Source organism: Penicillium diatomitis (genome assembly GCF_028827545.1).
Source record: "Penicillium diatomitis strain IBT 30728 chromosome Unknown utg000011l_segment0_segment0, whole genome shotgun sequence".
NCBI lineage: Eukaryota > Fungi > Ascomycota > Eurotiomycetes > Eurotiales > Aspergillaceae > Penicillium > Penicillium diatomitis.
In genome coordinates, this window is record NW_026623183.1 from 617,906 (window position 1) to 632,260 (window position 14,355).

The following is a 14,355-nucleotide window of genomic DNA, read 5'->3' on the forward strand; positions in this document are numbered from 1 at the left end:
AAGTTCGCGGACCCCGCCGCGGCCGATATTCCTGATTATTCCTCTCTTGGTCTTCGCCTGCTTCCTTTGTCCCTCAGAACTCATGGTCGGCATCGGCATTTCCCTTTTTTGACCTCATATTCGCTTGAATAAGGCTGCTGTGCGAGCGTCAATAATCGAAATTCTGGGCACGCGTCGTCGATCCCTCCGGCTATCCGTTTGTTACAGTCTAGTCAGCCTTGAGTCATCTGGCCATGTCCTGTCCTTGACCACGGCGCAATGCAGCCCCCAGAGAGCTCTCAGATCGACCTGGGCAAGGCCCAGGTCATCGATCGTGTTCCAAAGGTCATTAAGGAGCTGAAATTCGGCGTTCTGTGAGTGTCAACGTGAAGTTCTCTGCTTTGTAAAGTCAATGCTTTTGCGCCATGCTGGTCGCTAACGTGGTATCGCCTCCACCTTAGAACAAGTGATGATATCGTCAGCCAAGCCGTTGTCGAAGTTTCAGATCGCAAATTCTTCGATCTTGATCATGATCGCGCGGTTGTATCCAATGGCCCGCTTGACGCGCGCATGGGTATCTCGAATAAAACAGCACAATGCAAGACCTGTGGACACATGTTGAAGGAATGCAACGGACATTTCGGTCACGTTCGACTCGTCCTGCCCGCCTTCCACGTAGGCTACTTCAAGCGCGTCATTGGTATTTTACAAGAGATTTGCAAGGAATGTTCACGCATCCTGCTTCCTGAGACTGAGCGACGTGCCTTCTTGCGTGAAATGCGCCGACCGGGTCTGGACAACCTTCGACGAATGCAGATTGCTAAGCGGATCAACGAACGTTGCCGAAAAACCCGACAATGCGAACACTGCCAGGCCATCAACGGCGTGGTGAAAAAGGCCGGCTCAAGTGCCTTGAAAATTATCCACGACAAGTTCCGCGCCTTCAACTCGTCAACCTCTGTCAAGAAACAGCCGCCAATCAGCAAGACTGTTTTCGACGACTCTTTTGCCGAAGCCCGTCATTCGAATGCGGAGATTGAAAAACATTTCAAGAAAGCACAGGATGACATGAACGCATTGCGGGTGCTGAAGCTTTTCAAGAAAATCTCCAACAGCGACTGTGAGCTGCTGGGGCTTGATCCGAGGGAAGCTCGACCGGAAATGTTCTTGTGGCAATTTATTCCTGCTCCTCCAGTTTGTATTCGGCCTTCCGTGGGCCAGGAGGGCGCCTCGACGGAAGACGATTTGACGGCTAAGCTGGGAGACATTGTGCAGTCAAATATCAATCTCAAAAACGCCCTACTTAAGGGTGCGCCTGTTCAGACAATCATGGAGTGTTGGGATTACATGCAGTTGCAGCTTGCGGTCTATATCAACAGTGATGTGCCGGGCTTGAACAAGGCAGATCTAGGAAAACCCATTCGTGGTTTCGTGCAACGACTGAAAGGTAAACAGGGTCGGTTCCGTGGAAACTTGTCAGGCAAGCGTGTCGACTTCTCTGGACGAACAGTCATCTCGCCCGATCCTAATCTGCGAGTCGATGAGGTCGCTGTACCTGAACTCGTGGCGAAGAACATGACATACCCCGAAGTTGTGACTCGCTACAACAAAGAAAAGCTCCAACAGCGAGTGTTGAATGGGTCCAAGAAGTGGCCTGGCGCGAATTATCTCATGAAGAAGGATTCCGACTTCAAGATGATGTTGAAGTACGGTAACTTGAGGCACGTCGCCAATGAGCTGCAGGAGGGCGACACTGTGGAGCGTCACATCGAGGACGGTGACATCGTCCTGTTCAACCGCCAGCCGTCGCTGCACAAGCTCAGTATCCTTTCTCACTTTGCCAGAGTTCGGCCGCATCGCACATTCCGTTTGAACGAATGTGTGTGTAATCCTTATAACGCTGATTTCGACGGAGATGAAATGAACTTGCACGTACCTCAGACGGAAGAGGCAAGAGCAGAGGCCATGGAGCTGATGGGTGTCAAGAACAACTTGGCCACACCGAAGAACGGCGAACCCATCATTTCTGCCATTCAGGATTTCATCAGTGCCGCCTACCTGCTCAGTAGCAAAGACAACTTTTTTGACCGTCGATCATTCACTCAAATTTGTCTCTACATGCTGGGCCATGACACAAAATTCGATCTTCCTCCTCCGTCGGTGCTCAAACCTCAGATGCTTTGGACCGGTAAGCAAGTGTTCAACATTCTGATGCACCCTAACAAGGAGGATCCAGTGCTTGTCAATCTTGACGCTGCTTGTCGGGAGTTTAAACAGCCCAAAGATGGTCGACCCAAGGATTTGGATCCCAATGATGGCTGGCTCGTGATCCGTAACTCCGAAGTCATGTGCGGTGTGATGGACAAATCCACAATCGGTTCCGGAAAGAAAGACAATGTGTTCTACATCATGCTTCGTGATTATGGTCCGCCGGCTGCCGCGGAGGGCATGAACCGTCTTTCAAAATTATCGGCCCGTTGGTTTACGAACATCGGCTTTTCCATCGGTATTGGAGACGTCTACCCCAGCGCCCGTCTAGTTCAGTCGAAGAATGACCTTGTGGAAGCAGCCTACGCCGCTTGTGACGAGGTCATCGCCAAGTACAAGTCCGGCACGCTTGAGAAATATCCCGGTTGTGACGAGTTGCAGACCATGGAAAATCAACTGTCGGGTATTCTCAGTAAAGTTCGTCAACAGGCTGGCGACGAATGTATTGCCCAGCTAAGCAAATACAATTCGCCCCTGATCATGGCTACGTCCGGTTCCAAGGGTTCCAGTATCAACGTGTCCCAGATGGTTGCTCTCGTCGGCCAGCAGATTATTGGGGGTTCTCGTGTTCAGGACGGTTTCCAAGATCGAACACTCCCCCATTTCCCCAAAAACGCACGCCAGCCACCTTCAAAGGGTTTCGTGCGAAACAGTTTCTTCTCAGGTCTTCTACCCACTGAATTCATTTTCCACGCCATGTCCGGTCGTGAAGGTCTGGTTGATACTGCTGTCAAGACTGCCGAAACCGGTTATATGTCTCGTCGTTTGATGAAGTCTCTTGAGGATCTATCTACCAGATATGATGACACTGTGCGAAATTCTTCGGCTGCAATTGTGCAATTCCAGTACGGTGATGATAAGCTGGATCCCGTCGACATGGAAGGCAAGGCCAAGCCAGTACACTTTGACCGGACTTTCATTCACTCAGAATCGACCACGTACAACAACGACGAGCGCAGCTTGTTGCCACAGGAGATCATGGACGTGTGTCATGAGATGCTTGAGAAGGAGCGTGCGAAACTCGTTCGCAAGGATCTCATGGGCAATGAGCTCGGCTACATGGACAGGAGTGATCATGGTGTTGACCAATTCGAAAGTGCTCGTGATTTCCTCGATTCGATTGAGCAATACGTTCAGGATAAGGCTGAGAAACTGATTTCTCGTGGCGGTGACTACGATCCCTCCGATGCGAGAAGCCGCAAGGGCTTGGATCACACTGGCAAGTTGACCGAGACCACGCTCAGAGCTTTCATCACTGCCTGTCTGCTCAAGTACAAGAAGGCTCAAGTCGAGCCTGGCCATGCTGTAGGTGCAGTCGGCGCCCAGTCGATTGGTGAGCCTGGTACTCAGATGACACTGAAAACTTTCCATTTCGCTGGTGTTGCCGGTATGAGTATCACCCAGGGTGTGCCTCGTATCAAGGAAATCATCAACGCTTCGAAAGAGATCAGTACTCCGGTTATTGCATGCGAGCTTGTCACCAAGGATCAACTTGCTTCGGCCCGTATTGTCAAAGGTCGCATTGAGAAAACCTACTTGCGGGACGTCATTCACTCTATCACTGAGGTGTGGACGGGCAGCGAGGCCTACATCACCGCTAAGATCAACCAACAGACGATTGACAATCTCCAGCTTGAAATCACCATGCCTCAGATTGTGGCTGCGATCAAGAATCACAAACGATTCAAGGGTGATGACCTGAAGTTCCGCACAAGCCGTAACGCTATCACTCTTGTCATCGACCTCGACCCCGTTAGCAAGCAGGGCTTGTCCAAGACTGAGATCGCCGCTACTAGTGCGGATCCATTCCTGCGTCTCAAGCACCTGAAGCGTTTGATGCCTAATATTCAAATCATGGGTCATCCTCAGGCCGCACGTGCCATCATTCGGACCGACGAGAAGGGCACCACCAACACGCTTCTGGTTGAAGGTTACGGCTTGAAGCAATGTATGACTACTGCCGGTGTTGACGGTCTCCGTACCAGGACGAACAATGTCATCGAGGCCCGTGAGGTGCTTGGCATTGAAGCTGCTCGGAGTACCATCATTACCGAAATTAGCGAGGTCATGAAAGACATGGACATCGATCCCCGTCACATGCAACTCCTCGCTGATGTGATGACTTACAAGGGAGAGGTGCTGGGCATCACCCGTTTCGGTCTCGCTAAGATGCGTGACTCTGTTCTGCAGCTTGCCTCTTTCGAGAAGACCGCGGATCATTTGTTCGATGCCGGTGGTGCTGGTCGCACTGATTTGATTGAAGGTGTTTCCGAATGCATTATCATGGGCAAGACGATGGGTCTGGGTACCGGTGCCATGGAAGTTGTTCGCAAGCTCGATTTCTACGAGGGTCAGATCGGTGCTCGCAAGACTGGGTTTGAAGACGCCTGGACCGAGCTGTGTGAGGCTCCTCAGAGCAAGGGCAAAAAACGACTTCGCTGATCGCAGCCTGTCGGCGGTGACGAAAGAATAATTCTCGCGTCTTGCATTTCATGGCCTCTTCTGCATCTTGACTTCATCTTTCTTTGGATAGGGCGTTGGAAGGAAATTACCATGCACGGTCTCTTCATCTATGTACATTCGAATTCCTCGGCGCTTCGGGAACGATTCTGCTGCTTTTTTTGTGACGTTAGCGATGTTGATGAAATGTAACAGACGATTCTACATTCTTGACTCTTGTGCAACTCCCCCACAATGTAGGAAACGGTCATGTGCCGTCACGGGGCATCGTTCATCGGGACGACATTTTCTAGTGCCGCCGATTGTGACCTCTCTGGCAATCTCACAACATCCGACGCAGAATGCGACCTGCTAGCTATGGTTTACCCTACTACTTCATGATCATGATAATTACTTTGCTATATCCTCGGTAGGTCCATTCATATACTTGATGCCGCAAGCTGACAGGCCTTGCGAGGGCGAATCAGCGACATCCAACGACGGTCCCTGCCGGAGTGTGGATTCCAACTGGGGTATCCAGAAGCTTGGCCGATGTCATCGACTCAGCTCCCACGAGTGAAGCGGGGCAGCTAAGCATGAAGCAAGCTCGTGGGAGAATTCGCGATCGCCGAACAGGTCTTTGGACGCTACCATGTTATGCGATCGTTGATAGCTTGCGTTCGAATGCCTTGCTTCGCACTGGCGCATGCCAAAGGGTTCCACGACAGGGAGTATGGCCACGGTGCCAAGCCGTCCGGAAAGAGAAAGGTCGAGCCCAAAGTTGGCATGGAAACACACTGGATTGGGTACCCAAAATCGCATCCCTGCTCCAACCTGAGCATCTTACAGGTGAGGCCGAAGCGTTGACCAGTCCATGAGAGAGTTCTGGCTTTCTTTGTTCGACGGCAACCCTTTGCCTCATCCGGTCACACCAAGACACCCGGTCCACGACAACCGAACAGGCAGTGTGAGAAGTACAATGAATGGATCAAGCAACAGTACCGTCCTTTCCATTCGAGCTGGAACTTTTGTCAGCTGAGACGGCAGGGCTCCGCCCCTCTCTTCGGTACATGACGCCGTCCCTCAGTCACGCACGCGTCTGGCGAGATAACTCGACAACAATATATTCTCCCCGGCTCCCCGATACTCCCCGACACTATTGCATGATCTCAGGCCGACCTTTCTCAACAGGGTAATCAACCGGTCTCCATTCGGCGGCCAGCATCATGGATATCGCGGAGCCCAGACTCGGCAGGAAGCGCGAGAGTCGCACACGAGCTCCCACGGCGTGTCAGACTTGCCGCCTGCGGAAGACTCGGTGCGACAATTCAAGACCCGTCTGCAGCTATTGCTCCATTCAAGGGGTCGAATGCATCTACCCCGAGACCTCGCCGCATCCTACACAGTGAGTTCGACGTGTGGCTGGTATTCCTGGTCCCTGTCGGTGTCAAAAGAGACATAGGTCGCTAAGTTCTTACCGCTTTGTCAAAGGGGTAGCTTTGACTCGGCCAGCAATGAGATTCTCTCGCGACTTGGACATATCACCTCGTTACTAGAGGATATCAAGAAAGATGGTGGCTCCACCCTCTCTTCGGGCCGTTCCATCAGGAGCTCTTTTTTTGAGGCCAAAATGCAGAACGAGTCTAGTCCCCGAGAGGATCTTCGCTCGGGCAGCAGCCATCTACGCACGAGTACTTCAGGGGTCGAAGATCGATCCGACGAACATGACCCCCTGAAGCTTTATGCAGCTAACTCCCCGGAGCATATGATCCGATGGCCCGTCTACGACCAGGTTGTGACCGAAGCTGAGAAGCACATCCGCTCGTTTCTGCTGGATTCACTAGACAGTCAGCAAAGCTCTGTGATACCACCGCCCCGACAACTTGGTGCCGGATTGCTTCTCGATGATATTCAAGGTCTATGCCACAGATACATTCAGGTGATACACCCCCGGAACCCTGTTGTGGACAGAGACAAGCTTGAACGCTATGCTAAGGAGGTCACCTTACATGGGTTGGGATGGGACGGGCCGTCCTGTCAGGTGGTATGTCGATGATTTGCTCGAACCTCCGTTGTGGCTTAGAAAGTATGAAAGCTCATCGAAAGATGTGATGGATTTCTTGCCGAATCCTATAGCTCCTCGCATGCGCTCTCGGCTGCTGCTCTGCAACAAATTTTGCTCCTCCAAGCGAAGTCCACCGTAACTTGGATCTTATGCCTAGACCGCCGCCGTCAGACAATAATCTCGAACTCGCAGAGACCTACTTCAATGCAGCAAAGCAACGATTCGGCTCGTTGCATACTTCTCCCACCGACATTTCCTGCTTTCTGCTCGCCGGATCCTTCCATCGACATATGATGCGTCCCTTACAGGCATGGTTCTGTTTTCAGCAGGCGTCTTGCAGGCTAGAAGTACGCCTCCGATCCATATGCAGGAAGCAGTGGGCGGCTGATACCGATTACCACAATCTCGAGTCGCGTCTCTATTGGTCATGTATTCAGGCTGAACAGTAAGTACCTTGTCCGAATTTGTTCGCAGATAATACTTGCACAATCAAAGTGCTCGTCACTGACCGTGTCTCGAAAACTTTTTAGCGAAATGCAGAGTGAGCTACCTCTGTGGAGTAGTGGCTTAGAGAATCTGGGCTATTCGGATCCCTTCCCTTCCAAGACCAATTCGACATCCCCGGAAGACAAAATGGAAGAGGATCACAGCAGTCCTGTCAAGACACAGAATGATCTCATACTCAGCGATACAGATGAATCGAAGGGCTGGATCCTCTACATAGGCTCAATTTGCAACCGCCGGACTGTGAACGACACACTGGTAGATTTATGGCGTGATGGTGAAAGGCGATGGCTCAGTGACGCTGCACGTGTCATACGAAGAACTTCAGACGCTATTCAAGTGATTGAGGAATGGTATGTAGAAGTGGACCTCTCTCTTGATTTAGAGACCTCTTATCAAAGCCGAATTTCTAAATCCAGTCACGGCCTATAAACACCCTATGCATCCATTGACTAATTGTTTTTTTTTGCCTCCTAGGTACAACATGACTCGAGAACAACTAGTGTCAAGTGCATCACAGGCTAAGGACTTTGAGCGTGTCCAATGGTACCTCTGGGGTCGCCGTGCAATATCTCTGGAAAAGATATACCGTCCAGTCCTCTACCTCGCATGTCACGTCCACCTCCTACCACCCGAAGCCCAAGAAAACGCAGCAATCCTCCAGCAAATCTTCATGCACGCTCACAACGCCCTCACAAATTGCGCTGAAATCATTCCTTACTGGTGGTATCAGTTCCGCCATGAGTGGATCTGGAACGTTATGAGGAGCAGCTTCGGTGCCGCCGTGCAGATCATCGCCGCCGTGCTCAGTAACTTTCATGCCTGTAAGCCTGGCTGGATCCTTGAGCCGCCGCAAAACTGGCCTGCGCTTATGCGGATGTCGATTCGAACGTTAAAGGAGTGGGGCGCGGAAGCTCCTGACGTCGAGCTCATGCGAAACATTCTGGAGCGGATGTACGAGGGTACATCACGTCTAGTTGGGAGGAGGCCTGATTCTTTTTCCACGTAAGTACTAAGCCTGGGGGCAAATGTCCAGGATGGTGGCCTCTGGACAAACTTCGAATCGAATTGTGAATCATTTCTTGCAAGATACGATGTGCTATACCGGATATTTTCTGCTCTAAAACTTCTTCCAAGTCCTAAGTGTAGTCACTTAATCTTTTAAATAAAAGAGAGATAATTTGCTAATCCATAATCTGGGAGGAATTATCCTATGATACATCGCGCTTCTTCGCAATGCTCTGACAAAGCGCAAGGGTAGAGAGATACATGCGCCGGTGAACCAGTGGTTGCAGCCAAGTGTGCCGGGGATGATTCCACACAGACAACTTCGAAGTAACAGAGATGATATCGAAGGTCCGGCGGCCACATTGTCGTGAAAGAAAAGTAAGATAGGGATCGAGAAACGCCGAGTGCCACCTAATGCGCCCGACGTGGAAGGGCGCTATGCAAGTGTTTTTGGTTTCGAATAGAAGGGACCGCCTGGAAAAGAACCTCGAAAAATGCAAAGGAGAGGTTGTCTGGAACGGCCCGGACGGTCTCGTTCATGGGAATAAGGTTTGGTTCGACGGCGTGCCCCGTCGTGAAGGGAAATGCAAGTTAAAAATACATAAGGACTTGAATAATCGTAGTGGCTGTGATAGGCAAGGGTGCGAGTCTGGAAATTAGACGATTGCTCAGGATGATCGTCGAAGAGATCCATGGGTAGTTCGGCTCTTTGATGAATACTGAAAGATCATGGGTCGTGCCGGAAAGTACAGTTGTCGCCTTTCCTACATTTACCTTCTTTCCAGAATCTGCAGGCGACCAGTCCGACCTTGTACTGTTTTCGAAAGTTCATTAGTACAAAGTCGCGATATGCGCCTCGAGGAATTGGGGGGAAAAAGGGTTGGAACATACAGGCTTGGGGTCGTTGGCTTTAGTTCGCTTGCCGCGACTCCACTGGCTATCATACTGATCGCCATACTGACCGACATCGCGTGTTCGCTTACGCTCAGGGTCCTCATAGTGCGTGGATGAGACGGCCTGCTGGTTTTGAGCGGTGAACTGTGACAGCATGGCGCCCATGCCGGGGGCCATTGCAGATTGTGTTTGCGCCGGTTGATTCGGAGGGAAAGCACCACCTTGTTGAAATTGCTGCATGACATTCATGAGCTGTTGGAAGTTTACGCCACCTGGCGCAACCTGCGGCTGCGTCATAGGAACCTGCGAAACCTGGGGAAGTGGAACCTGAGGGATTTGAGGTATCTGAGGAATTGTTGGTTGCGTCTGTTGCTGACGGAACATGTTGATCGTTCGCTCGAGGTCAGACAAAGGTGATTGCTGGGCCGCCGGCTGGCTTGGTGCAGCGACTGCAGGTGGTTGCGGCGCCGTACCAGCATTTATCAGTTTGAGCAAATTGGAGATGTCGAAACCGGGAGTCCCGGCCTGCACAGCAGCGGGAGCACTGGGAACACCAGGGACCGGCATTGAGCTGGAGACCGGCGCGGGCTTGGGATTGATAAACTCGTAGTACCGTTCTTGCCGAATCTGTTGTGATCGTTAGACAATTTCCCACATCGGAGCTATCGAAGTACCGAACTGCGGATATCATACCTTCACGTTGTCCGGGATATCGCCGAATGGCACCACTTCGGTAGCGCTCTCACCGGGGTCAGCAGCAGCAGGAGGTTCTTTCGGGGTGGAAGGCACATCCGCGGGAGATGGATGAAAGACCATAAGTGTCGTCGCCTCGCGTTGGTCTTGCTCTGACTTCTCCTGGCTGACGGGCTGCTCATCACCACCTCGTTTAATGAAGTTCGCCGACTTCATTTCCGAAGACTCGATGAGGATTTCAGACAACTCGGCGTAGGGACTCAATGATACCTCCCGAATGCCACCAAGATCGTCCTCCTCAAGCTCCTCTAGATCCTTGTGAAGCTTGAGCACACTACCTTCGCCCTTGACATCACCCATACTACGTAGGGATCCATCTCCCGGGCCGAGCTCCTCGTCAGGATCATGGGTGAATAATCTGATCTCTGTCAAGGACTCATCCGGCTTCCAGGTAACACGAAGTTTACGTCGAGCCTCTTTCCGGAGCCGCTTCTGTCGCTCCTCCTCAGTTTCGAGCGGGACATCCTCAGAAGGCTTCGCAACGACGGCTTGCTTTGGCTTGTTGAGATCAGCCATGAGGTCCCCAAATGAAAATGCTGGCTTTGGCGCAGGTGGGGCGGGCTTTTCTTTCGTTTCCGGGGGTGGTCTGAAGAATGATTAATACTTCCACAGGACATGACTTGGTTTCAGAGTGATGTGATTTGGACATACGTAGATTTGGCAGCTGCCTGGGCGGCTTTTCTCTCTGCATTCGTAGTACCCAGTCTCTTGGATGCAGAACTCAGTGCACCGAAGAATACTGTGGGCTTAGGGGCAGCCACCGGAGCCTTGGGCCGCGGAGCAACCTGGGTAGTGGGAGGCTTGCCATTCTGTGAGCCATTTTCAGCTCTTTTGACAGGGCCCACCGGCGCAGGAGACGACTTTCCGTTCTCTCTGGAACTCGAGGTGACCACCATGCGTTTCGTGGCGGGCTGAGCGTGACTCTCATTATCACGAGAACGTTTAACTCCGGCGATTTCCACCGAGGGCGAGTCGCGCTTGGCAGGTGACTCCTCTTTAGGTGGCTTTGTATTACTTTGTTTTCTTTTGGTAGAGACAGCAGCATTGTCTAGGATATTCTGCGCGAGTTCCTTAGTGGATGAGGTGCCCTTCTTGACAAAACGAGGAAGCAATTTAGCCATGTTCGTTTTCTGGAGTAGTTCCTCGTCTACAGTCACGAATCGCGCGAGAAGCTAAGATATTTGTGAGTGAAACGATTCTCAGTCTAAGAAAATGGATGTGCTGAGATCAAACGAACCTTCAGTAGGCTGATGGTCAATGAACCGTCCAGGTCAGCAGCCTGAAACCGGTCGGCTAGGAATGAGTAGAACACAGAGAGAGTCATCGGATGTTCGCCAAGCCTGCATTATAGATGTCTGGTCAGTATAAATGTCGTTAAACGAGACAGACAAAGTGATTATGGTCTGATGGCAAAGATATTGTATGGGAGGAATGAAAGCCAATTGGGTGCTGCAGCCCCGTGATCACGTGAGAGGTCGAAGTACGGGAACATTTTCAGATTGCCCGAGACTGTTGGTATGCCAGCAGCACAGGTCACAATATGACTTGGTCCTTAATGAATATCCCGCAAATCTGATGGAAATTGACTTCGAGCACGTCTCAGATCCACATGTAGCAAGATGGTGCAACAAGTGTCCAAGGTCAGAATGATAGGGAATGAGGCAATCACAAATTGCAGACCAAATATCAACTTTGACAGATAGGAAAGAACGCCGCATCGGGTATACATACTTTTCAATGATGACAGGGTGACCGGTCTCAAACGTGGTAGAGATGATTCTCTCCATTGTGCGACGATAGAGAGAGACCGATTGCTTAATTTGAGATGCCTTATCGTTGTCTCCCTGGTTCTCTGCAGTTTTCATGGCTTGTACCTGGTCTTTCCAGCCGTCACGGAGTGCCTTAACAACATCCTTAAATGCTACCAAAGAAGCCTTTACCTTCTCCGCGGGAACATGCAAGTTACGTGGAGACCATACTGCCTTTGTAGTGTCATAACTTGCAGCCTCAATGGGATCGGTCGGACGAGTCGGAGGTAGTGGGGATGGTTCAGGCTCCACTTCCAGATCAGACTCGCCAGACGTCTCACTTTCAGATCCATTCTTTCGAGTCTTCTGGTTCTTCTTTGCGGTCTTCTTTGGTTGAGATGATTTATTAACTTGAGCCTTTGCTGGCTGGCTGGTTGGACCGGGTTGGTGAGAATCTCCAGAAGCCCCTGAGGCAAGGACGCCTACAGAATGTGATGAGATAGAGGTTTCCAGAGGAGAGAGGTTCGGCATTTTCGTACCGGGCTGAGAAGTCCCTTTTGGTCTAGGAACTCCAACCTGTGGCTGGACATGGAAATCATTCTGGAAGTAATTGAACATTCCGTCGGGTGTTTGATAGTCCGCCGGACTGTTGAAGGAGAAGTCATGGGGAAGAGTGTGAGATGCATTCGAAGAGCGTGCGAGCCCGTCGAGATACGAGGGATCAATTGTTTGATGTGAAGCTGCCCCAGTATTGGGGTAGCCGTCGTTCGTGAGATCGATCGTGTTCGTCATCATGTCTTGGGAGTAGCTCGCGGAGAGTGGGTATTGCGTTGTAGAATGGTGACCACCATTGGAATACTCCAGGTGTTGCGGGCGCTGCTGCTGCCCCTGTTGTAATTGCGGTTGTTGTTGTTGCTGCTGCTGCTGCTGCTGCTGTGGCTGTGGTTGTGGTTGTGGCGGCGGCTGGGACTGAGGTGGATGCGACGGTGCTGACAGTTGCTGATGCTGTTGCTGCTGTTGTTGCCGCTGCGTTTGCTGCGGAGTTCGAGACAGCTGTCGCTGCGGCGGCTGTTGCGACTGAGCAGGTCGCTGTGAGAATGTCCCATCCAGAGAAATCTGCTGTGGATGGAAGAAATTCTGCTGGTAGTACGACGGGAAGACCGAGCTTTCGGGTGTCGCGATAGGACCTGAGTCAAACGCCATCTGGCCCTGCTGGTATTGTGCGGCCTGCGGATGAGACGAATATGGGGCAGAGTCTTCGAATCGAGCCGCGGATGGCAGAGTATTGTGCTGCCAGGATGGAGGCGGGATCGTGGAATAGATGCCATGATTGGGGTCTGTATGAGCGTTTATGGGATTTTGTTGGTGTGGGGCCCGTTGCTGTTGTTGATGAAAAACAGGGTGATCCCAGGTGATTCCCATTGGCGCCTGCTGCTGCTGTTGCTGTGCAGATGGATTCTGCGCTTGAGATGGCTGAGCTGATTGAAATTGGAGATGAGAGTCGGGAAAGATCATGTCCAAAGGGGGCCAGTAATCAGACACCGACGCGACACCCGAGGATGCGCCCGCATGGGGCAGACCCGGCATCGAGTTCTGTGCCGACGACTGCTCCATGGTGCCGTGCCTTCCACAAGCTGAACCGACGGCGTCGAGGACGTTTATTGCCAGTACTTTCGCTGGATCACGTGCATCAAAAGACTCCCTCAAGTGCTGTTACCGCCTGCCAGATGTGCCACTAGCTCGGATGGCGGGAAATCGTTCGACCGAGGCTTTTGCGGAGAACGGCAGAAAAATGTGCGGGATCAACTAAAAGGCGGTCGGTTGATGAGAGGTCAAGGTTCCGAGGAAGCACCAAGTGCCAGGACAGAACCACCTGAGTTCAAAGGCGCAACAGAATATTAAACTGGTCGTCTCATAAGTACCAGGCTTTTTCTGTGACTCGTCTCCTTTGCCTCTTTCTGGGTGTTTTGGTAGAAAGAGAAAACGGGACTGTTTGTTCCGACACACCCTCCAGAAGGTCTAGAACGGACGATGCTCTGCCTTGGTGCCTTGCTTTGGTGCCTGGAGTGATGCGAGGTTTGAATCGCCACCTTTCTCAGGCTACCAACTGCAGGATGTGCAATGTTGCCCAAACCCAGCTCCTGGACAGCGACTGCCTGGTCTTCAGGTGGGATCTTGGGATGACTTAAGAAACACGCCTTGATACTGAAGACAGATGGGAAAGAAGATGATATCACCGGTCTTTCTCCAGTTGAACGACACTTTATGTTCCTCTCAATTCTGTGTCTCCTTCCCTTCACGAGTATACTTTGACCAAGGCTGATTGCTGACGTCTGTAGAACTTGCCTCTGGTCCTGATTGAATCCTTCGGAGTTATCTCAGAGACTCTTCTCTTATGGATTGAGATATGATGCGTCGGTCTCTTTACACAAAGAGCCAATCCAGTGTCACAACCATTTGCTTTACGGAGAGAAAGACGGGGAAATTGGGCAAACGAGGAGGGGTGGTTAAGACGGAAGGTGTGAACGAGAAGTTAATGAGGAGTTGCTGCGAGTCTGGCACAACGAGGACCACCGTCCACAAGACGAATACTGCCGCTGTGAGGTCTGTATAAATCATGGTATTGTAAGTTACATACAGCTGTATGTATTGGTATGTCCCAATATGTGCGTCTTTTAAGCCGAGCCATATCGTTAT

The 14,355-nt window shown here is 51.4% G+C and overlaps 3 protein-coding genes across 3 annotated transcripts; 2 read left to right on the top strand and 1 right to left on the bottom strand.

The window, feature by feature from the left end:
* Nucleotides 1-258: 258 nt before the first annotated feature.
* N7539_007898 (DNA-directed RNA polymerase III core subunit RPO31) lies at nucleotides 259-4,689 on the top strand (the record flags this gene model as incomplete). The annotated part of the gene is made up of 2 exons (XM_056937499.1): nucleotides 259-353; nucleotides 441-4,689. 2 exons carry the CDS (start codon nucleotides 259-261, stop codon nucleotides 4,687-4,689), a joined length of 4,344 nt encoding a protein of 1,447 aa, XP_056787364.1.
* Nucleotides 4,690-5,912: 1,223 nt separating this feature from the next.
* Nucleotides 5,913-8,264, top strand: N7539_007899 (uncharacterized protein; the record flags this gene model as incomplete). The annotated part of the gene is made up of 5 exons (XM_056937500.1): nucleotides 5,913-6,091; nucleotides 6,178-6,730; nucleotides 6,823-7,196; nucleotides 7,282-7,608; nucleotides 7,733-8,264. 5 exons carry the CDS (start codon nucleotides 5,913-5,915, stop codon nucleotides 8,262-8,264), a joined length of 1,965 nt encoding a protein of 654 aa, XP_056787365.1.
* Nucleotides 8,265-8,990: 726 nt separating this feature from the next.
* Nucleotides 8,991-13,272, bottom strand: N7539_007900 (uncharacterized protein; the record flags this gene model as incomplete). The annotated part of the gene is made up of 7 exons (XM_056937501.1): nucleotides 8,991-9,077; nucleotides 9,155-9,784; nucleotides 9,851-10,496; nucleotides 10,562-11,082; nucleotides 11,148-11,250; nucleotides 11,642-12,140; nucleotides 12,198-13,272. 7 exons carry the CDS (start codon nucleotides 13,270-13,272, stop codon nucleotides 8,991-8,993), a joined length of 3,561 nt encoding a protein of 1,186 aa, XP_056787366.1.
* Nucleotides 13,273-14,355: the final 1,083 nt, after the last annotated feature.